Here is a 22,262-nt window from a genome sequence, read left to right as displayed (position 1 = left end):
TAGCATAAGTCAGGCTAACTGAAATTTAAACAACTCCCAATCCAGAGAGTGTGATAATCTGACTGCATGTTGATTGGTTCCAGGCAACTAGGGGAAGACACATTTCCCCCCAAAAGGCCCTCCTTGGTCAGGTTCATCATTTATTCATCACCAGAGTAGCTTTACTGCCAAAAGGATCAGCTCTTAGAGTTCATTCCCCTTCCTCTCAACTACCTATGGTTGGTCTAACTTCTAACTAGCTTTGAATAAAACAGAGAATGTCACCTAAAATATGTTATTAAATGTCCACACAGGGCTTCCCTGGTGGAGCAGTGGTTGAGAATCCGCCTGCCAATGCAGGGGACATGGGTTCGATCCCTGGTCCAGGAAGATCCCACATGCCACGGAGCAACTAAGCCTGTGTGCCACAACTACTGAGCCTGTGCTCTAGAGCCCGTGAGCCACAACTACTGAGCCTGCGTGCCGCAACTACTGAAGCCCACACGCCTAGAGCCTGTGCTCCACAACCAGAGAAGCCACCGCAATGAGAAGCCTGCTCACTGCAACGAAGAGTAGCCCCTGCTAGCCGCAACTAGAGAAAGCCTGCACACAGCAACGAAGACCCAACACAGCCAAAAAAAAAAAAAAAAAAAAAAAAAAAAAGTCCATACATATAAGATGAGGGGGAACCAAGAGTCACAGATGCTGACAACATGAGTGAAAATTCTTATCTACTTGGAATAAGGGCAGAATCAAATTCTTACTCTAGTTTCAATGGGATTACACTAAACTGTGGATAGAGATGTGCATGAGTTCAAATGTAACCTTCTTCCAGGCCCGTCAGGCCAAGAGTAAAGCTAGACTTCACCTGAAGCGTCCAAAGGATCCTGGCCAATGGGATGTCCATCCATTCTGCTCACCTGGAAAAGGCAGCCCCCAGCACAAACGCAGCATACTCCTTCAGCAGGGGTTCTGTGCTGTTCAGCCCGTTGATCACCACTTGAAGGCCACCGAAGGAAAGCAGGTCCTGTGCATTATCCATCTGCAACAGAGGCACTGCTTAGTACAGTACAGACATCAAGGAAAGAAAAGCCTTTCTTTTGGTGAATGTTGAAGAACAAACTAAAAAATCAAGTAAAAAGTGTCGGTGGCCTTTCTAATTAGGAAAGTTTTTTTTTTTGTAAAAAGAAAAAACTAAATTTTTAAATAATCTTAAATTTGAGAATTCCTAATTCACCTAACGTGATTTATGAGCACCTGCGTGGGAACTGGCAGAAATGGCACCTAGCAATTGCTTATGCCAAACATGTCCTGGAAAATTCTAATACCGTAATGAGTCACAAGCTTACTCGTAATGTACAAGCTGTTAACACAAAGATCTGGCGTCATCAGCACTAGTAAAAGGCACTATGCTTCCTGTTGGTGTCCAGCCTCAACGCGGGCAGTAGAGGCAGCAGACACTTTTTAAAAAGCTGATTTTTAATTAGAAATCAGGGACTGTAATAGGAACTCTGTTGCAGGGAAAGGGCTGGGAAAGGGCTGGAAAAGTGCTAGGAGAAGAATAACAATAGTACGCTTCTCTTCCCTCTTCCTCACTTTATAGTCTAAGGTTGACTGAATCTGAGGACACTCAAGATAAATCTGCACAAAAGTCTCTCTCTCAAAAGCTTTAGCTTAGGTCTGTGCTACTCACTAGTGGCTATTATTGGACAGTGCAGAACATTTCCACCATCCCATAAAGTTCCTTCGGACAACACTGGTCTAGGCTATACTTAAGGTCCAAAGCCCCAAGTCCAGACTCTGTCTCTTTTATTCTATAGGGAATCTCATTCCCCAAGCTTCACTGGTATCCTGGAACAAGACTCAACTTCCTCAGAAAGGTCACTGGATCCTGTTTTCCCCATGCAGTAGCTACAGTCTCCCTTGAAAATATCTCTGTTGCTATAAAAGCTGTCTCTTGCCTACATGCTGATCCCACTCTACAAATCCTCAGGAAAACTCAGGAAACTAGAGCCCAACAACAATGTGACTACTACCCACCTTTTTCCTCCAGATGCCACTGAGCCCTGTCCTACCTGACTGTATCTTTCCAAACTGGAAGATGGCTCTAACAGAGAAATCCAGTTTGAAGGGCTGTATTTGACTCTGCCTATGTTTCTAGAGAGGTCTAGCCCGTTTTTACCACTTAGAAGGTCATTCTTATACTCAACCACAAGAGCAGGGGTTTTTGTCTTTCTGTCCACTGGTATAGGCCCAGTGATTACAACAGTGTAAGCATATAGTTAAGTGTTCAATAAATCATCATTAAACCAATGAATAAAGTTGATCAGAAAAAGATGTTACTGAAATAAACTCCACTGTGAGTAAAAAAGGCAATCTGATGTATGTGTGTCAACAAAATGAATGGGTCGCTTGTACCACAAACCTAAAGAGATGGCCAATCCAGGGCCATGAAGTAAGCATGGAGTCTGCTCTGTCATAAGGTCCCGAAGCCAGGGTTGGCATTTGTGTGCCCTAATATGTCCTTATGAAGAGGAATGATTTACTGGGCCATAGCCCAGCTAACTAGGAAGACCCAGAGCTGGGTGCTTTGCTGACATAAGCACAAATAATACAGGACTTCCCTGGTGGTCCAGTGGTTAAGAATCCGCCTTCCAATGCAGGGGACACAGGTTTGATTCCTGGTTGGAGAACTAAGATCCCACATGCCGCGGGGCAACTAAGCCCGTGTGCACCACAACTACTGAGCCCACGCACCACAACTAGAGAGAAACCCACGCACTGCAACAAAAGATCCCGCATGCTGCAACTAAGACCCAACGCAGCCAAAAAAATAAATAATAAATAAATAAACAAATAATACTTACTGAGTCTTCCTTCCTCACATACTCTGATTTTAAAATCTAAGAATTCACTACCTCTCCTTCGATCTTCCTTCCTCCAAGTTTTCTAGATATAAAACTCTGGCTCGGAGTCCTATAATTTCATGCCTGAGATGGCTACTTATCAAGGCTGGTATGAGTCCCTAGCAGAGCAAAGCAACACAGCCCAGAATCACAGAGGTTCTATTCTAGATTCAGTTTATCTTCATTACTACAAAGATAATCCAGGGTATTATAAATGCTGACATTTATATAAGCACTTCAGCCTTTTCAAGATGTTTTCTCGTTTGTTATTTCACTGGAGACGAGGAAGAAAAGAGTCACTCTGCCTACTGCACACCCAAGCTCCAAAATCTGGACCCTGCCCAGTATCACACAGGAGAAGGCATGACCAGAGCCTGGGTCTGGGGCCAGAACTTTTCCCAGGCTACCCTCAGGATTGGGTGGGACAGGTGGAAAGGAGCTCAAGGTAGAAGCAGGGAGCACATAAGGTAGGAGGCAGTAGGGAACTATGCCAACACTCAGGAGGGAAAAAGGGAACCAGAAAACTGACAAGACAATGAGATAACCAAGAGAATAAAGAAAGGGAGAAATGATGGTAACTAACTGAGGAGTCACATGAGGGAAGGCAAATACACCACCCCAGGGTGGATGGGGCAGACAGTGGCTGTTCCTTATAAATAACTCACACACTGTTCCACACACATGGTTTTGCTTTTCACAAATCTTGTTTAATAATTCAAACATGGCTGTGAGGAATCCTTGGGCAGATCTACTTTGGGTCCTTGAAGCCCATGGCTCCTCAAAACCGCCAATCAGTAAGTCTAGAATAGAAGTGGACTAAGTAAGTTCCTGGCAAGAAGAGTCCTATCTTCCTCAAAGCTAGTACTACATCACCCTAATTCCTCATCACAACTGGAACTTGAAGCCGAGCTATGTCTTCTTTAATCCCCTGGTGCAATCACAACTTAACACTGCTGCAGGAAGCCCGACATACCAGCCCAAACCACCTTATCCATATTTCTACTCAAAAGACCAATCACCCAAAACACTTATGACTCTTCTGCCAACAGATCAAGTTTGGTCTCCATGCGGGAACTGGTTCCTGGACTGACCACAGGCTAAGTTTGGTGATGTCCAAGAAACTGTTAATCCCACCCAGTGACCCATGAAAGCAGAATGGGTTATCAACCTAGAGATGACACTGCAGGGTGACCAAAGAACCTGCAAGGGAAATAAAATTTGTTAGGGCCCTGCTAGCCTCCTGTGTACTCACTCCCCCTAGGTAAGATAAGCTCTTATAAAAGGTCATTTGGCCTTTTATGCTGCAACTAAAGAGCCTGAAGCCTGATACCTAAAGATCCATCCAAGTATGTTAAGATGAGAAAAAATAAAAGCTGTCAACATCAGAGCAGGACTGAGCTGGCCAATAACCCCTAGGATTCTTAATCCTTTAAATATCTATAACGGAAAAGCTGTTGGAATTTTTGGTTTTTACCCTGGAGAGAAAGACTGGAAAGAGGAAAGAGAACCCAGGTCCATTTTCTTTCTAAAAGGATCACAGATCTGTTATTTGAGGCCTGAGAAAGAGTTATGAGCAGAGAGAGATGAACAGGCCACCCCATAATTCCTGCAGATACAGTACACACTCATCCTCTCTCAACACAAAGGCTGGCAAAATCCTAAAGAAAGAATGTCTTTTAGCCTAGTTTATAGAGAACAAGGACGCTGTTGTGCGTGGGAGGATGCTGAAGATCTATGTCTTGATGAAGATCTCAAACAAGCCTTTGATTATGATTACACAGACTTCCCAGGCCATCATCGCCCCTAGTCTGGATTACTGCAATAGCCTCCTATCTGGTTTTCCTGCTTCTACCCATGCACTCGGCCTACAGACTAATTCTCAACACACAGCCAGAGGGATCCTTTAAAAGTAAGTCAGATCAAATGCTTCTTCTGCTCAACATCCTCCAAACAGTGTCTGTCCAATTTCATTCTTTTCCACAGCCAACAAGACGCTCCATGATCTCCCTTCCCTTATCTCTCCAAGTTTTACCTACTTCCCTCCCCCTTCTCTTAGCTCCCGCCACATTATTGTACCCCAAACACACTAGACATGCTCCCACCTTTAGGATTCAGTACTTGCTGTTGCTCCTGTCTGAAATCTTCCTTCCCAACACTGCCAATCCTTATCCTGCTCTACTTTTTATTTTTGAATAGTACCTATCACCTTCAAACATATTATATATAATTTACTTATTAGTTATGTTTGTTGTCTATCTGCCTCTTCTAGAAGGTAAGCTCCAATTTTGTTCACAAATGTATCTTAAGTGACTGGAACAGTGCCTGAAACTTAACAGGCGTGCAATAAATTAACTTATTCAATAAGTGCATGACCTCTCTTGGCTCCTTCCACTTATATCCACCTATTCTCCTCTGAGCTTCATTCAGATGGCACCAGTATCCTGTGAGTAGCCAAAAGGTTTAGAGCACAGAGTTTAGGGTCAGACAGATCTTGTTGCAAATCCCAGCTCTACACTCACTAACTGGCTGACCTTGGGCAATCACAAATGTGACCTGTGCTTTATTTGCCTCAGTTATAAAATGGGATTAACAGTAGTACTCCAAAGGCAGGTATGGAAGTCAATGAATTAATGTGTACAAGGCACTTGAATATGTGCCTAGTATATGATAATGCTCAATAAACATTAACTATTACAATTATGGCACAGGTCTTATCAGTCATTTCCCTGCTTCAAACTCCCCAATGGTTCTTAGGATCAAGGATAAAATCATGAAGAGAATGATTTTCCAAACCTCACCTCTCTGACTCCCTAACCTTTCCACTTTATCTGTGCCACCCCACCCACTGGTCTCTGTGCTCCAGTCACTCCAGTCTTTTCCAGGTCCTCAATCTCACCAAGTTCTTCTCTGACTCAGAATTTTTGCACATGCTGTTTCCTCTGCCTCTAATGCTCTAATACAATGGGGCAAACTTTTCCTGAAGGGCCTGAAAGTAAACATTTTTGGCTTTGTGAGCCATGTGGCTCACTGCCACTGTAGCAGTAAAACAGTCAAAAGCAATAAAACAACACATAAACAAATAGATGTGACTGTGTTCCAATAAAACTTTGTTCACAAAAGTGGGCCATAGTTTGTCACCCCCAGTTCCAATCTCCCCTCTTTGCCTAGTTAACCCCTAATCATCCTTTAATGCTCAGCCTAAATGTCACTACTTCAGAGAAGCCTTCCCCAGCTAGGCTAAGTTCCCCTGTTATATATTCACACGTTACCCTCTGGAGCCCTTATCGCAGTCTTAAATTATCTCATTATTAAATTGTTAATTTTTTCATTGTTCAATTGTTCATTATTTAATCACTCTCACTTCCAGACTATAAGCTACATGGAACAAGTACCACATCTATTTTACCTCTGCTGTATCCTCAGTGTTGAAAAATTAAATGAAGTAACACTCCAAATGAAAAAGAGCTTGCCTCTGGTCTGTAAGAAGATATCTTACTACAACAGATATTGGCCTAGATTAAAAATGCTATATACCAGGCTTCCCTGGTGGTGCAGTGGTTAAGAATCTGCCTGCTAATGCAGGGAACATGGGTTTGAGTCCTGGTCCAGAAAGATCCCACATGCTGCAGAGTAACTAGGCCCAGGCGCCCCAACTACTGAGCCTGCGCTCTAGAGCCCGCGAGCCACAACTGCTGAAACCCGTGCACCTAGAGCCCATGCTCCACAATAAGAGAAGCCACTGCAATGAGAAGCCCGCACACCGCAACGAAGAGTAGCCTCCGCTCACCACAACCAGACAAAGCCCGCGCGCAGCAACGAAGACCCCACGCAGCCAAAAAAATAATAATAATAAATATTTTTTTACAAAATGCTGTACACCTTGAGAGAGAAGGAAAGATGGTGACAATATTTTCGTAGGGCCTTGGGCAGGGGGTGTTATTTTTTGGAGCTGTTAAAAGTCAGACTGACAGTCAATGAAATATAATACCTGATGGACATAATATTCAAGATCAAAGAGTGCCGCAATCTTCTCTTCCAGGCTGGAGTTGGAACTATTGAACTTGTTGATCAGTCGTACCATAATCTGCATGTCAGTCTCAATGACAACATTCAGCTCCTCAAAGTCCTTCTTCAGCTCCTCAATGGGACGGAACAGCCGTTTAACTTTGGCCTGCCTTGCCTAAGGAGAGTAGCAAAGAGATGGTTAATCCTCAGTTGAAGACATCTCCCCAAGACTCCTGTGGTCTACCATGGATGCCCATCCTCAAAGAACTGCTGCTCTAGGAGGCAATGTTCTTTAATCTGTACTATCAAAAGTCCTGATACTTTCCAAGATGCCCAGAGAATAGAGAGCCCTCAGAGTCTACCCATGTAGCCCTCTGCCCCAAGAACACACTCAAGATTTTCCAAGGTTCACCTAACTCAGTATGCCTTCCAATGTTCGGAAGAATGTCAAGTCTTCTTTTTGTAATCACTGAGGTCAGGGGAAGCAATGCAAGCTCACTCTCCAACCCCTAACCTCACGCGGGAAAGCTGAGGTCTAAGACGGAATAATCCACACCTTGGTTCTTTTTCTTCTACAATCATAGGATATCTTTGCTTTGCCCCTGCCCCATCCAGCAACATTTTAGGGAAACCCGGATGGAGGACACTGTGGGTAAAGAGCTGTCAGAGTGGGAGCAATTTGCTGATGAAAATTAAATCTCTGTCATTACTGTCAATCTAACTACAGGTGTACAATTTGTTCAACTTTTGAAGTAGCTAAATTACTGTATGTACTATAATCAAGTCTCAAACAATTTTTGCTCAGTCCCTCCCCACCCCCCACACATATAAAGATTTTAAAATGAAGTTATGTTGGAGGTGAATAAGAGGCTTTAATTAGATATTTTATACATGTGATACTTTCTGTTTTCTTCCCAATTTTAGAGGATAGTGCTTATAAAGAGAGTCTGAAAGGTCACAGTGGCTTATGTCTCTATCTTCCAAGAATAATTAAAAGGCCCGAATATTTATAAAAGGCAGGATGATGAGCAGCTGTCAGCTCCAAATTGCTCATCTATTACTTGTGGGTTTTCTCTCCAGTTACAAGGACTCCATAGAAACACCAACCAAAGAAATGAATCAGTCTCTCTTAAAAAAAAAACTAAGTTCCTAGCAGAGCAATCACACCTATGCGATGCCATATTCTCCTTTAGGCTAAACAGTGAAATGCTCTCCTTACACCCAGCTAGAGGACTCTGGGTGGCTGCCAAAGGCCAGGCAAAGAGGTCTAGGAAAGCTGAGTCACTGCCTAGAGCTGTGGGATGACAGACAAGTGAGCAGGATAAGAAACTAGTCACCTCTGCCTCACAAAAATGATGCATGCCTGGCCCTTCGGAAGGCCTTTAACAAAACAAAACTTTAAATTTTGCAGTAATTATAAACTCAAAGGAAATTACAAAAATAATACACAGAGTACTGTATAGCCTTCATTCAGCTTCCTCCGATGGTAACATCTTATGCAATAACAGCACAATGTCAAAACCAAGAAAGTGACATAGGTACAATACTATTAACTAGACCACAAGCCTTATTCAGATTTCACCAGCTTTTACATGTACACATTTGCATGTACGTGTGTGCATCATTCTCCACAATTTTATCTAATATACAGATTCATAACAGAACAATCAAGTTACAGAACTGTTCCATCACCATCAAACAACTCCACCGTAGTCCTCTGTAGTTGCACCTCATCCTCTCATCCCTTGCCTCCTGTCCCTATGCCCTGGCAACCACTAACTTGTTCTCCATAACTATAATTCTAGCATTTGGTGAAAGCTATACAGACAGTTACACAGTCTGTAATTTTTTGAGATTGGCCCTTTTACTAAACTTAAGGCACTTGAGATCTATCCAAGTTACTGTAAATATCAATGGTTTGTTTCTTTTTAATGCTGAGTAGTATTCCACTGTATAGATGTACAGTTTGTTTAAACATTCACCTGTTGAAGAATGTTTGTTTCCAGGTTTGGAGTATTATGAATAAAACCGCATGAACATTTGTATAAAGCTTTTTAAAAAAATAAATTTGGGGGCTTCCCTGGTGGCGCAGTGGTTAAGAATCTGCCTGCCAATGCAGGGTACATGGGTTCGATCCCTGGCCCAGGAAGGTCCTACATGCTGCAGAGCAACTAAGCCCGTGTGCCACAACTACTGAGCCTGCGCTCTACAGCCCGTGAGCCACAACTACTGAGCCCGCGTGCCACAATTACTGAATCCCACGCACCTAGAGCCCGTGCTCTGCAACAAGAGAAGCCATAACAGTGAGAAGCCTGCACACCACAACAAAGAGTAGCCCCGCTTGCCACAACTAGTGAAAGCCCTCACACAGCAATGAAGATCCAACACAGCCAAAAATAAAATAAAATTTAAAAAATAAACTTAAGTTCTTATTTCTCTGGGATAAGTGCCCAAGAGTGCAATTGCTGGGTCATAATGATAAGCATATGTTTGGTTTTATAAGAAAGAGCCCAACTATCTTCCAGAGTAGCTGAACCATTTTATATTCCCACTAACAATGTATGAAAGATCCAGTTTCTCCACATCCTCACTAGTATTTAGTATTATCATTTAATAGTAATAGATACTGCTATCTATTACTATCTATCTAATAGATAGTATTATCACTAAATAGTAATAGATGTATAGTGATATTTCATGGTGAATTTAATTTGCATATCTCTAACATCTAATAACATTAAACATTTTTTCATGTGCTTATTTGCCATCTACATATCCTCTTTGGTGAAATGTTTGTTCATGTCCTCTTCCCATTTTCAAATTGTTTGTTGGTTTTTACTGTTAAGTTTTGAGGGTTCTTTATATGTTCTAGATAGATGCAAGTCTTTTATCAGATAGACAGTCCTTGCTTTGTACAGATCTGATATGCACCAATTTCAACCGCAGTTTAAATAATACTAGTCTCCCAACATGACTCAAACTTCAGTTGCCATCAATATATTTAACTTTAATTGCATTAAGTACCAACTTTGCTGCTAGCTCTTCAGTCCATAAATCACTATGTAAATAACATAAATGCCAATCATGAACAGTGGCTGATCACATTTATTTCAAAATCTGACAGTGAACTATCACTGTGCATCCATTATGCAGTTCACACACAGATGTCAAGTGTGTGGTTATATGGCTTCCTCACCCTCCAAGGACAAACCCATGTAACATTTCATAAAAATGGATAATCAAAAGAGAGAACTGATCAACAAAGTTGAAAGCGCAGCAAAGAAACAAAAAGTGGTAACTCTGGTAGTTGAACATATATTACTAAACACACATGGAATTACAGATGATGTCATAATTTTTGCTACAACTATCAAAATAATTTTAAAACTTCAAGAGAAGGATAGTCTATTATAGTCTCCCTTATTTTTATTCACTTCACTGTTCTTTCTTCCCAATGGTCCATGTTTTCTTCTGTTATTATTTCCTTTCTCTTTGAAAAATATTCTTTAGTCATTCTTTTAGGTAGGTCTGCTGGTGATAAATTCTTTTAATTTTCTTTTGTGTGAGAGTGTCTTGATTTTCTCCCTGACACTCCTGAAGGAGATTTTCATTGGCTACAGAATTCTGAGTGAACAATTTGTTTTTTTCAGCACTTGAAAAATATGCCACATATTTTTGGCCTTGTGATTTCAGATGAAAAAGATGCTGTCATTCAATCATTATTCCCTATTGATAGTATGTGGTTTCTGTCTTGCTACTTTCCAGATTTTTTTTGTCTTTAGTTTTCAGAAGGTTGACTGTGATGTGTCATGGTATTGATTTCTTTGAATTTATCCTATTTAGAATTCACTCAGCTTCATGAATCTGTGGGTTTATATCTTTCACCAATTGGGGGAGTTTTCCATCTTTATTTCTTTGATTATTTTCTCAGCCCAATATTCTTTCTCCTCTCCTTCTGAGACTCTGTGACACAAATCTTAGATTTTCTGTTATAATCCTACAGGTCCTTAAGTCTCTGTTCATTTTTTTTTCAATCTGTTTTCTGTTACTTAGATGACTTTTTATCTGTCTTTAAGTTCACTGATTCTTTTCTTTCTCATCTCTATTCTACTAGTAAGCCTATCCAGTGATTATTTTTCTAATTTTCAGTTGTATTTTTCAGTTCTAAAATTCTATGCTGTTCTTTCTTATGTCTTCTATTTCTCTGCTGAGATTATCATTTGTCTCAAGAGTGTACATAACTGCTTGAAGCATTTTTATGATAACTGCTTTAAAATTCTTGTTTGATAATACCAACTCCTGGGTCATCTCACTGTTGGCATTGGTTAATTGTCTTTCCTAATTCAAGTTTTGATTTTCCTGGTTCTTGGTATGATGAGTGATTTTTGGTATACTAGGCATTTTGAGTATTAAGTTATAAGACTCTGAATTCCACTGAAACTTCCTTTACAGTAGGCAGTCACACTGTTTAGGTTTAATATGTTGGTTCTGGTCTTGTACAGTTGTGACCCCAAGACAATTTAGTTTTCACAGAATTTGCAGTGTTATTTTGGTCTGCTTCCTGTGTGTGCTACCTAGAGCTAATCTAAAAACATGGGCAGTATTCTAGTTCCATTCTCAAATCTGCTGTGTTAATTCTGGTCAGTTTCTCTTGTGGGTTACTAGGGAGCATTCCCAGAACTTCATATGCAAAATTCCTTTCTCCATCTCCCTTCCCTCCAAAACCCTACCACCACTCTTCTTGTTAGGAGAAGGAAGAGCATCACCTGCCACTGCTGCACACTCAGCATTGGGAATGGAAGCCCTTCCTTGGCCTCTACTGACATCACCTTGGCAGGGTAACTGAAGCACTGCCTCATCACTGCTGATCTGAGGGTAGAAGTTCGGGCTCCTCACTTATCCCCATTAACACTGCCCCGGAGTAGAAAGCCGAATGCTGACTTACGCTGCCTTGTTCCCACCAGATGGAGGGTAGAAGTACAGACTCTCCATTCACCAGCCCTCCGGCATCGCTGAAGCTAAGAGAAGTGAAAAACTACCTTGGTGCTGCCAGGGAGGGGACAGACATTCAGGTTCCCTTCTTAGCCTCTGCTGACACCACCCCAACAGAAAAAGCAGCCTGCTATACACTTGGTCTCTACTGGTACTACAGCAGTGGGAGAAGCAGAGAATAGTCTTCTACCACTGGGCAGAGAGTAGAAATTCAGGCTCTCTGCTCAATTCTCCCTGACACCACCTTGATTGAGGTAGAAGAGCACTGCCTCACACCATCTATTGCCACCAGAGGGGGCGCAAGTTCAGGCTCCCCACTCAGCTTCTGCTGACACCACTCTGGTGGAGGAAAGAGAGTACAGCTTTGCTATATTACACCAAATGGGAGGTGGAAATACAAGTTCCCCATTCAACTCCCACTGGCACTAAGGGAGGTCTTTGGCTAAAGCAGAATAAGTATTGTCAAAAAGTTTTTTGTTCTATTAGGCTGCCCTTTTCCTAGTTCTATCTTATGAAGAGCAGGCCTTTCTTAGGGCCTTTCTCTATCTGTACCTGTTGCTATTTCCAAGATACGGGCTTCTCCAGTGCCCATTCTGGGATACAGAGAGGGCAAAAAGAAAGCCAAGGAACTCACTGCCATGTCATCCCTGAAATTCCAAGGTCCCTATCTAATCCACCTTCTTCTTCTCACCTTTAAAGTCTTCTTATATTTGCTTTTAGTATTATGTCCAGGATTTTTAGTTGTCCTGAGCAGGAAGAATAGGGAGAAATGAGTCTATTTTATCTTGTCCAGAATCAAAAGTTTAAGAAGGCCATATTTGGGGGACCTCCTGGTGTTCCAGTGGTAAAGAATCTGCCTTCCAATGCAGGGGACGCGGGTTCGATCCCTGGTCGGGGAACTAAGATCCAACATGCCGCAGGGCAACTAAGCCCACGCGCCTCAACTAGAGAGAAAAAACCCACACACCACAACCAGAAAGAGAGAAACCCACGTACCACAATGAAGAGCCCGTGCGCCACAACAAAAGATCCCACAGGCCGCAGTGAAGATCCCTCGTGCCACAACTAAGACCCAATGCAGCCAAAAATAAATTAAATAAATAAATAAATATTTTTTAAAAAGAAGACCATATTTTTTAATGGAGCAATTTATAGGATATAGGTAAATAACAGCTGACGTGATAAAACATAAAGCATCAAGCAATTTGCATGATAGTAGGGGGATAAAGAGATCAGGTTCAAAAACAATGGCCCAAATGTGTTGGGTAAGACAGAGATTTTCCACAAAACAAGGGACTCTGGGGGCTTTGCTGGTGGCACAGTGGTTGAGAGTCCGCCTGCCGATGCAAGGGACACGGGTTCGTGCCCCGGTCCGGGAAGATCCCACATGCTGCGGAGCGGCTGGGCCCGTGAGCCATGGCCGCTGAGCCTGTGCTCCACAACGGGAGAGGCCACAACAGTGAGAGGCCCACGTACCACAAAAAAAAAAAAAAAAAAAAAAGCAAGGGACTCTGGGAAGGACTGGTTCACTTAAATCTAATAAGTTACCAATGGTTATAATGGAATTGATGCCCTTCTCCCAAAAAAATCAGGTAAAAAAAATTAACTCAATTGGTTGAGATATGATACAATATCTCACAGTATTGTCTTTATAAATAGTAAAAGTACATCCTGTACTTGCAAGTCACCATGCAAAGATTTTGTTTAAAGATTGATAAACAAAAAGTATTATGGTATCTGCAGCCAGGAGCTTGAGACATGTAACAAACTCCCCAACCTACTTCAAGTTAATTTATTTGCCAGTCCCAATGCATTGGCAGGGAGCTGAGTCAGTCCAGGAAGGATACAAATGAAAATGAGAAAAAGAACCTAGGACCCCAGCACCTCAGTGAAGGAGCTAACAACCTAAGTGCCACAGAAGTAAAGAAACAGTGTGGCAGCCATAAGTCAGAAGTGGCAGCTGACTCAAATCAGCTGGTACAGGAGTGTCATATTTGGCTACCATTATTGGGATCTCCCCTTGCACAGGGAAAGAATTATTTTTAATAGCAAAAAAAACAGCAACTGAAAACTTAAATAATCTCTTGCTTTTACATTAAAAAATATTTTCATAATATTCATACTTTTCTACACTAACTGAATTAGGGGTAAGAATGTCATTAAAGAGAGCAAAGAGAAGAGACAGGGGTGCAGTGGGTCTTCCACCCACAGAGAAAACATGGAACAGGGGCCAACTTTTATGTTCCCATCTGCTCCATGTGGAGCTCATGGTGAGAGAATGAGTGGGAATGAACCCAACCCCTGGTCACAGGAATACCAATCTCTGCTCCAGGCACCTAAGCATGCACTGCTCTCCTCTGCTGGCCTCACCTTCAGCAGGCAGGGGATTTGCTTTTCCTCACACCTCTCCACCCACACAGTTAATACACCTGCAGTGGGATATAATTTTATGCATCACCTTCCTTTACCACAATTGCTGCCATCCTGCTACTCACCTTCTCATACCACATACACTCTCCACGTTGGGAGATGAGACTTTGGTAAGATGAGTAAAGACATGGAGACTTGGCCTGCATATTAACACCTCCTCCTGAGCTCCTCTCCAACACACACACACACACACACACACACACACACACACACACACACACACACAGTCCATCTGTCTCAGAAATACTTAGCTCTGAAGGATCTGAGGGACCTAAAGCTTCCTCCACTAACACACAGGCTGTCAAGAACCTGGTGTTGCCTTTCCAAGATACTGCCAGAATTCTGGGGTGAGGGCAGAGAAATATAATACAAAGCAAAGGGGCTTGTGAAGAGGAGAAGGGGGAGGGAGAACTTAGAAAGGTCTGCAAGGCAGACATTGGAGGAGGTTCTTTCAAGGACAGGACTCAAGTGGAAATGTAAAAACTGATTTGCAACATTCTCTGGCTATCACATGAGCTCATGATCCATCTAAGAATAAGACTTCATTCTGATAGGTCGGGATCCATGAGCCATCCCAGACATTAGAGGCGTAACCAAGGGGCTACAATTCTGCCTCTTTCTCCTTTTCAGTCCCTTAGCTTATAAACAAATTTAGAGCTGGAGGAAACCTCAGCCATCTGTTGTACATTTAAGGAATTTGAGGTCTGGAAAAGGTTTGCTATATGTTCAAAGGACTTGGGCCCCTTCCTTCCTGGTCTAGGTCCTCTGTCCTTTAAACTTGTGCCTAATCCAAGTATAAGTGAAGAGATCTGGGTTTTAATCTCTATTCCCCTCACTGATGTCTGTGGTAATGCAGAGTATGGCTCTCTCTGCTTTGTGCTTCAGTTTTCCCAAATATGTAATGGGAAGTTGGATTCTAACGTAAACGATGACAGAAAAGTTCCCAGCGTTTTTTTTAAGAGTCTGTAAAGGGTTACTTATTTGGCATTAACTTACTTGGCTCTTTAAATTATTTTATAATATTATTGTTATTATTATCCCATGTTCACTGCTAAAGCTTCAGGAGACAGTGATTCCCTTCAAGGCCATTCTGCAGGATGACATGAACTCACTATAAACAACATCACAAACCTTGTCTTCCTTTGAACTCTCCATATCTGCCCCCTCCTTGAATTTTGCCAGTGCGCTCTTGAGGTCCTGAGATGTATAGGTATTGGTGTTGATGTCCAGCCTGTCCAAAGAGAAGTTGAGAGTCACAAGGGGGGCACCATCTTTCCCAAGAAAGAAAACTCCTCTGGGTGGCTGGCACTCCAAAGCCAGCTAATCCAGGCCAGCTCTAACTCAGAGCACACTGTCCTAACTTTGCCGTGGGTCAGCCAGAAGTCTAACAGGGTGATCTCACCTTGAAGCTAGAGGAGGAAAGAGCTGAAGATGGAGTCACTTCATGAAAGAGGAGAAAATGGCATAAGGCAGACAGAAGCCCACCATGGACAGAGAGCTCTCAACCAGCTACTTGGGCAGAACAAGTCTAGAATGACTGTGCGATGCTGCTCTCTCAGTACGTGCCAGAGTAAGACCTCCTGGAGGATGCTGGGCACAGACAGAGGAAATAACATATACCCTATTTATATTCTTCTAGGAAAGAGACCAACAGGGACCTGAGCCCCCCAAGTGTGTGCCTGACCTGATTTGACGACTCAGTCTATCTTTACAAAAACAGGTTGGATAAATTCATACCCTTAAGACCAACCCCTGAGCACAGAGTACATGCAGGAGGTATGAGTCAACCTGACAAAGGAATGAGTTTGAGATACTGAGAACTAAAATCGAGGCCAGCCACCTTCCATAGCCAGCCTCCAAGGACAGGGAAGAAAGGAACCAATGTGGACATAATGTCAGGAACCTGGCAGAGACTAGAGTGGTATCCTCACAAAGAGCCCTGGAGCTGATCCAAGCCACAACAATTCATCTTGACTGCAGAGAAGGTATTCATGGGGTGAGGGGGTGGAAGGCAGGTTTTGCCACCAGCACTCACTTCAGTTCAGTTAACAGAGGTAAGAAAAAGAGTGGTACATACAGACTAAGGGAAGCGTAGAAAGTGAGCTGTGCATGACAAGACTGTCCAGCTGGCAGGGCAGGGGGAGGGAGGAATCCAGATATCCCTGGAGATATATCAGAGGCTGGGGAGGAAGGGGCTACTGGACTACTCTCTGTTCCAGGTGAGATGAGTACATCAGTCTCATGGTCCAAGATCCTAGCCAGCCTCAGGTCTCATGAGAGGTACTCACTCAGTCTTTGATTCATCCTAGAGACCCCTTAGGGCCCTCAGAAAAACACTTGACTTCTTTAAACCCCAGTCCTCCTAAACTAATTAATAATAGCTAATCACTCCCATTTACAGACCACTTATCCATGTGTCAGGCACTATGTTAACCCTTTAGAAGTAATATTTCATTCAAATCATTACCACAACCCTACAAGGTAGGAAAGAGAACCCCTTTCCTGTCAGAGAATCACCCACTGCCAGCTGCAAGAGGATGCCACTGCCCTGACCCTTACCCCTAGGAGGGAGTTACGTATTTAGGGCTATAACTTGAGCAGATTATCTCCTCCTTCCTCCAATACTTGGTCAGGATTAATCCCGTCATGTCTGTATATCTGTTTACTGCCTAAAGTCCCATTCTTCAGGCTATCCATCATCACCCACTCTCAGCCCCAACTGCACACACAGAAGTGTGCACATGTGCGGGTACACATGAGTGTGTGCACACGCACAGGCACACATACAACTATCCTCAGCTGCTATTCTCACTTTATTCTTCACTGAGAAAAACAGATGTTATCAAGAACTCCCTCACCTTTCCATCATCCACTCTATACACCAACCTGCACCTAAATCTGTATTTTCTGCTTTCTCTACTATTGGAATGGATGACAGTGTCCCTGCCCCTGCTGAACTTAGGCTAGAGATCCCACTTGCCTTTTCAAAAGCTTTAACTCCCATAATTATACCACTCCCACCTGCCTGCATCATCAATTTTTCCTTTGATTGGATTATTCCCATCAGCATACCAACACTCCTTTGACTCCACAGTCTCTAATTATCATGCCATTTCCCTGCTCCTGTTCAGATTAAGTAAAACTTTATGAACACATTGTCTTCATTCACTATCCACACCTCCTTGAATGCTATTTACGTTGCCATATGCATTAACCTGGATTTTATTCCCACAACCCCACTAAAACTGCTCATCAAAATTCCCAGTAACTGATGGTCAAATCCAATGGACTCTTCACTAGTGCCATGTTCCTCAACCACTCAGCAGCATTTACACAGTTCACCCCTCCCTCCTTGAAACACTCTCCTTTCCCGGCTTCTTGTTGCCACACTCTCCGGGTTCTTCCTCTTCCTTACTCCTTCTCTGTCTCTTCTTGTTGGTTCCTTATCTCCTACCTAAATCCTATATGCTGGAACACCTCAGAGTTCAATCCTGGACAATCTTTTCTTCTCTATCTCTACCCTCTCACCTAAATATTTTAAAATATCTATCAGGCAGTGATGCCCAAATTTACATCTTTGACCCAAATCTCTTCTCTGAGTACCAGCCAGACTCCTGTACAACTACTGATATATCTTGGATCTCGGATATTTAATGGCCACCCCAAACTTATTACATCTAAAACATAGGTCTTGATAGTTCTCCCCATAAAACTGTCCCTCTCTCAATCTTTTCTAGTTCAATAAATAGTACCTTCAAGTACCTAGTTGTGCAAATCCCAAATGAGGCTTTACCCTGAACCCCTAACCCTACCCTTTTTCCAACCCCTACATCTAAGTCGTAAGCAAGTCCTATTGCTGCTACCTCCAAATTAAATCTCCAATTCATCCACTCTCCTTCACACACCATAGACTAAGCCACCATTATGTTTTGCCTGATCCACTTAAATGACATTCTAATCGTCTCTGTGCATCTTTTTTTGTCCACCTTCAATCTATCCTCCATATACATAACAACTAGAATGATCTTGCTAAACTACATTACATTAAATGACTCTCCCACCCCAAATCCTCCAATGGCTTTCCATTACAATTCTACTTAAATGAAGAACATTTAACATGCTCCTCAAAATTCCACATGATCTGGCCCCTCATAGCTTCCCAATCTCATCTCATATTAGTCTTCTTCCTTCTCCTACCCTCTAGTCAACCTGATCATTTTCCTGTTTCTTGAACTTGACAAAGCCCTTTCCTTAACAAAGCCAGAAAATCTTCTTGTTTCTTCTGCCTGAAATGCTCTAACCATAAACCTATAAAACTAACCCTCTGCATGACTAAATGCCCCTCATACTTCAGGTGTCAGTTCAAACATCTCTTTGAGAAGGATGGCCTTCTCAAACCATCCTATCTACAGTTACCTCCCTCAGGGACTTATCACCTTATTTCTTCCCTAGTATTTATTATAATCTGTAATTACCTTACTTGCATACTTATGTCTCTCTTTTCCTGCCTGCCAACCTCAATAAAGCTAGCATCTTGCCTGTTTTGTTTACTACTGTATCCCCAGTGCCTGGCACATAGGCACTCAATAGGTCTTTTGTGAAATGAATGAATGGAGTAAGTAAATGGTCCTGTCCTTGGCCCACTCCCTTAACTACTATACCATATTATACCGTGGTAAATGCTCAACCCAAAATGAAACAACTTGGATGCAGTTTGTCCCTTATCCCTCTAAACATAAGAGGATGACTCAAAAATCTGGTTGTTCCAAGGCAAAAATAGAGATGTACTATGGAGAGATTGACAGGGATACAGACTAAAACCAGTGGAGACGGCAATATCTAACACACAAAGAGGAAGAGGAAAACCTGCTGAGAGCCAACTATACACTGAACTCAGGTAGTGCCAAGAGAATCTTCTGGGACAAGTCAGAGTCAGGAAACCTCTCCCAGGCTTTAGAACCCACAGGAACTGTAGCTCTAGGTAGCAGTGTGGCCAGTCACACATCCAGCAGCTCTAATGGAGAAGCTGCCATGGATTAGGCTGAATGGACTATTCCCATCTCTCTCTAGCCAGTGGTTCTTTTTTTTTTTTAATTTACTTATTTTTATTTTTGGCTGCCTTAGGTATTTGTTGCTGCGCGCGGGCTTTCTCTAGTTGCAGCAAGCAGGGGCTACTCTTTGTTGCGGTTTGCGGGCTTCTCATTGGGTGGCTTCTCTTGTTGCAGAGCACGGGCTTTAGGCGCGTGGGCTTCAGTAGTTGTGGCACTCGGGCTCAGTAGTTGTGGCTCGCGGGCTCTAGAGCGCAGGCTCCGTAGTTGTGGCACACGGGCTTAGTTGCTCCGCGGCATGTGGGATCTTCCCGGACCAGGGCTCGAACCCGTGTCCCCTGCACTGGCAGGCAGATTCTTAACCACTGAGCCACCAGGGAAGTCCTAGCCAGTGGTTCTTAACTTTGTGGGATCACCAACTTCTTTGACAATCTGATGGAAAGCTGTGGATCTTGTTCCCCAAAACAGAATTAAGTCAATAAGCAAAATATTATAACAATTTTGAAAATTAGCCCTGCCCTTTGGCCTATGTTCCCATTCCAGAACTAAAGAGGCAGGAAGACACTGTAAAGTGGAATTAAAGGAGCACAGGATGAGGTCCACTCCATGAGAAGGAAGTCACCACCAAAGGCAATCAGAGACTCACTGAGCTCACAGCACTGAACACCCACACCACCTTGTCAACGCCTTTGGGCTTCTGTTCAGACAGGTTTGCTGCTGGCTATAAATGCTGAGAAGGAAGAAGACATGTCCAGCATATCCTGGAGGCTATTCCAGGGCAGAGCCCTCAGAAACGTTCCAAAGGAGAAAAGCAAAGAGGCAGGAGTAGGGACGAATATTCTTCTCTTATGGTGTCTCTACTACAGACCACATGGATGGCTCTGCTTTCTAGTATAAAAAGACAGGAGCAACAGACAAAGCGATAAGTGCTCCTACTGATGATCTATGGTCAGGTATTGGAGAAATCACTTCCCACAGTATTAAAACCAACAAATAAAAAGCTCCAAATTCATCAAGTTCCTAAAGCAGGAAAAAATAGTCTTAAACCAGGAAAAAATAGTCTTCTTATTCAGAAAATAAGACTTGACTTAGATGTGAGAAAAGACTTCCTAAGTACTTTGAGACACTGAAAAATGTATGTATAAGCATGCTAGGGATGGAGGGAGGTTGACAGGGGTTACGACAACGAGATTTGATTCTTTCTTCGATGGTTCTGAGAAAATAATCATCATATAACCTGGGTTAATCCAGGTTCAGGCCTATATGGAGAGATGGGGGAAAGTAAAGATCCTTCCCACTTTGGAGTGACTATAAGGATGACAAATAGCTCCTTATCTATCATAATATAAAGTTCAATTTTCCAACAGTGAAAAATGCCCAAATCTGAATAAGCTACTTTGTGGGCTTGTGAGTGCCACATGGACAGGATGGATGACCTTTTGCCAGGTATATAAAAGAAAAGACTCAGGTAAAAATTGGGTCTCTAAGGTAACTTTCTGCCTCATATCTAACTGCAAAATATTGTTAAAATAATAAAAATCCAAGGACTGAGTAACACTAACCCCACTCAGTAATCCATGATTGATTCCCAATACTTACATAAATAGGCATATCTCAGAGATACTGAGGTCACTGTTCCAAACCATCGCAATAAAGTGAATATTGCAATAAAGCGAGTCACATAAATTTTTTGGCTTCCCAGTGCACATAAGTTATGTTTACACTATACTTAGTCTATTAAGTGTGCAACAGCATTACGTCTAAAAAAAAAGTAGGTACCTTAATTAAAAGATACATGACAGGGCTTCCCTGGTGGTGCAGTGGTTGAGAGTCCGCCTGCCAATGCGGGGGACGCGGGTTCGTGCCCGGGTCTGGGAAGATCCCGCATGCTGCGGAGCGGCTAAGTCCGTGAGCCATGGCCGCTGAGCCTGTGCGTCCGGAGCCCGTGCTCCGCAACAGGAGAGGCCACAACAATGAGAGGCCCACGTACCGCAAAAAAAAAACAAAAGATACATGACAAAAACCAATACAAACCAAAAAACCAATTACAATAGTAACATCAAAGATCTATTCATCAAAGAACTAATCACAGGATCACCATAACAAATACTAATGAAAAAGTTTGAAATATTGTGAAAATTACCAAAACGTGACACAGAGACATGAAGTGAGCAAATGCTGTTGGAAAAATGGTAGCAATAGACTTGCTCGACACAGGGTTACCACAAATCTTCAATTTGTGAAAAACGCAGTATCTGTGAACTGCAACAAAGTGAAGCACAATAAAACGAGATATGCTCGTATTAGAACAGGAACAGCAAACTATTTGTAATAATCAGATAATATTTTAGGCTTTGTAGGCCTTATGGGGTGATTTTCCTAACTACTCAACTCTGTCAGTGTAGCAAGAAATCAGCCATAGACAATACCTAAATGAGTGAGCATGGCTATGTTCCAATAAAATTTTATTTATGGACACCAGAATCTGAATTTCAAATAATTTTCAGTCATGAAATATTTTTCTTCTTCAATTTTTTTCAACCATTAAAAAATGTTAACAACAACCTAGCTTCTGGGTCATACAAAAAAAGGCAGTAGTCCCAATATTTTGCTTCAGGCCATAATTTGCTGGTCCTTGTGTTAGACACTTCATGGCTGGTATTTATACGGACCTTTCAAACTGCACAATTCCAGCAGCCCCTGCAACCCCATGCCTCAACCTCCTTCTCCCTTACACAGGAAATAGCAAGCAAAAAAACTTGGTAATTCAAGGCAAAAAACAGAAAAATAGAGACTACGAATTGCCCAAAAGCAAATAATCTAAACTGATTATTAAAAAATAAGGCAACTCTTACCATTGAAGAACTTTTTTTTTTTTTTTTTTTTTTTTTTTTTTTTTTTT

General features: G+C 42.4%; 1 protein-coding gene across 4 annotated transcripts in view; it reads right to left on the bottom strand.

Annotated features, from left to right (window-relative positions):
- The window catches only part of SIL1 (SIL1 nucleotide exchange factor), a 293,563-nt gene that overhangs the window by 64,161 nt on the left and 207,140 nt on the right, over positions 1 to 22,262 (bottom strand). For all 4 annotated transcript variants that reach the window (XM_027096186.1, XM_027096162.1, XM_027096178.1 and 1 more), the window contains 3 exons: positions 15,444 to 15,543; positions 6,874 to 7,065; positions 900 to 1,021 (listed from right to left, as the gene is read on the bottom strand). In XM_027096186.1, coding sequence (XP_026951987.1) covers positions 900 to 1,021; positions 6,874 to 7,065; positions 15,444 to 15,543 — 414 coding nt within the window. The remainder of the gene's footprint in view (positions 1 to 899; positions 1,022 to 6,873; positions 7,066 to 15,443; positions 15,544 to 22,262) is intronic.

This window comes from Aethalodelphis obliquidens, unplaced genomic scaffold, assembly GCF_003676395.1.
Source record: "Aethalodelphis obliquidens isolate GAN/ISIS:26980383/991018 unplaced genomic scaffold, ASM367639v1 scaffold4, whole genome shotgun sequence".
In the NCBI taxonomy this organism is placed as follows: domain Eukaryota; kingdom Metazoa; phylum Chordata; class Mammalia; order Artiodactyla; family Delphinidae; genus Aethalodelphis; species Aethalodelphis obliquidens.
Note: the sequence above shows the minus strand (reverse complement) of the source record. Positions and strands in the feature narration are given on the sequence as shown.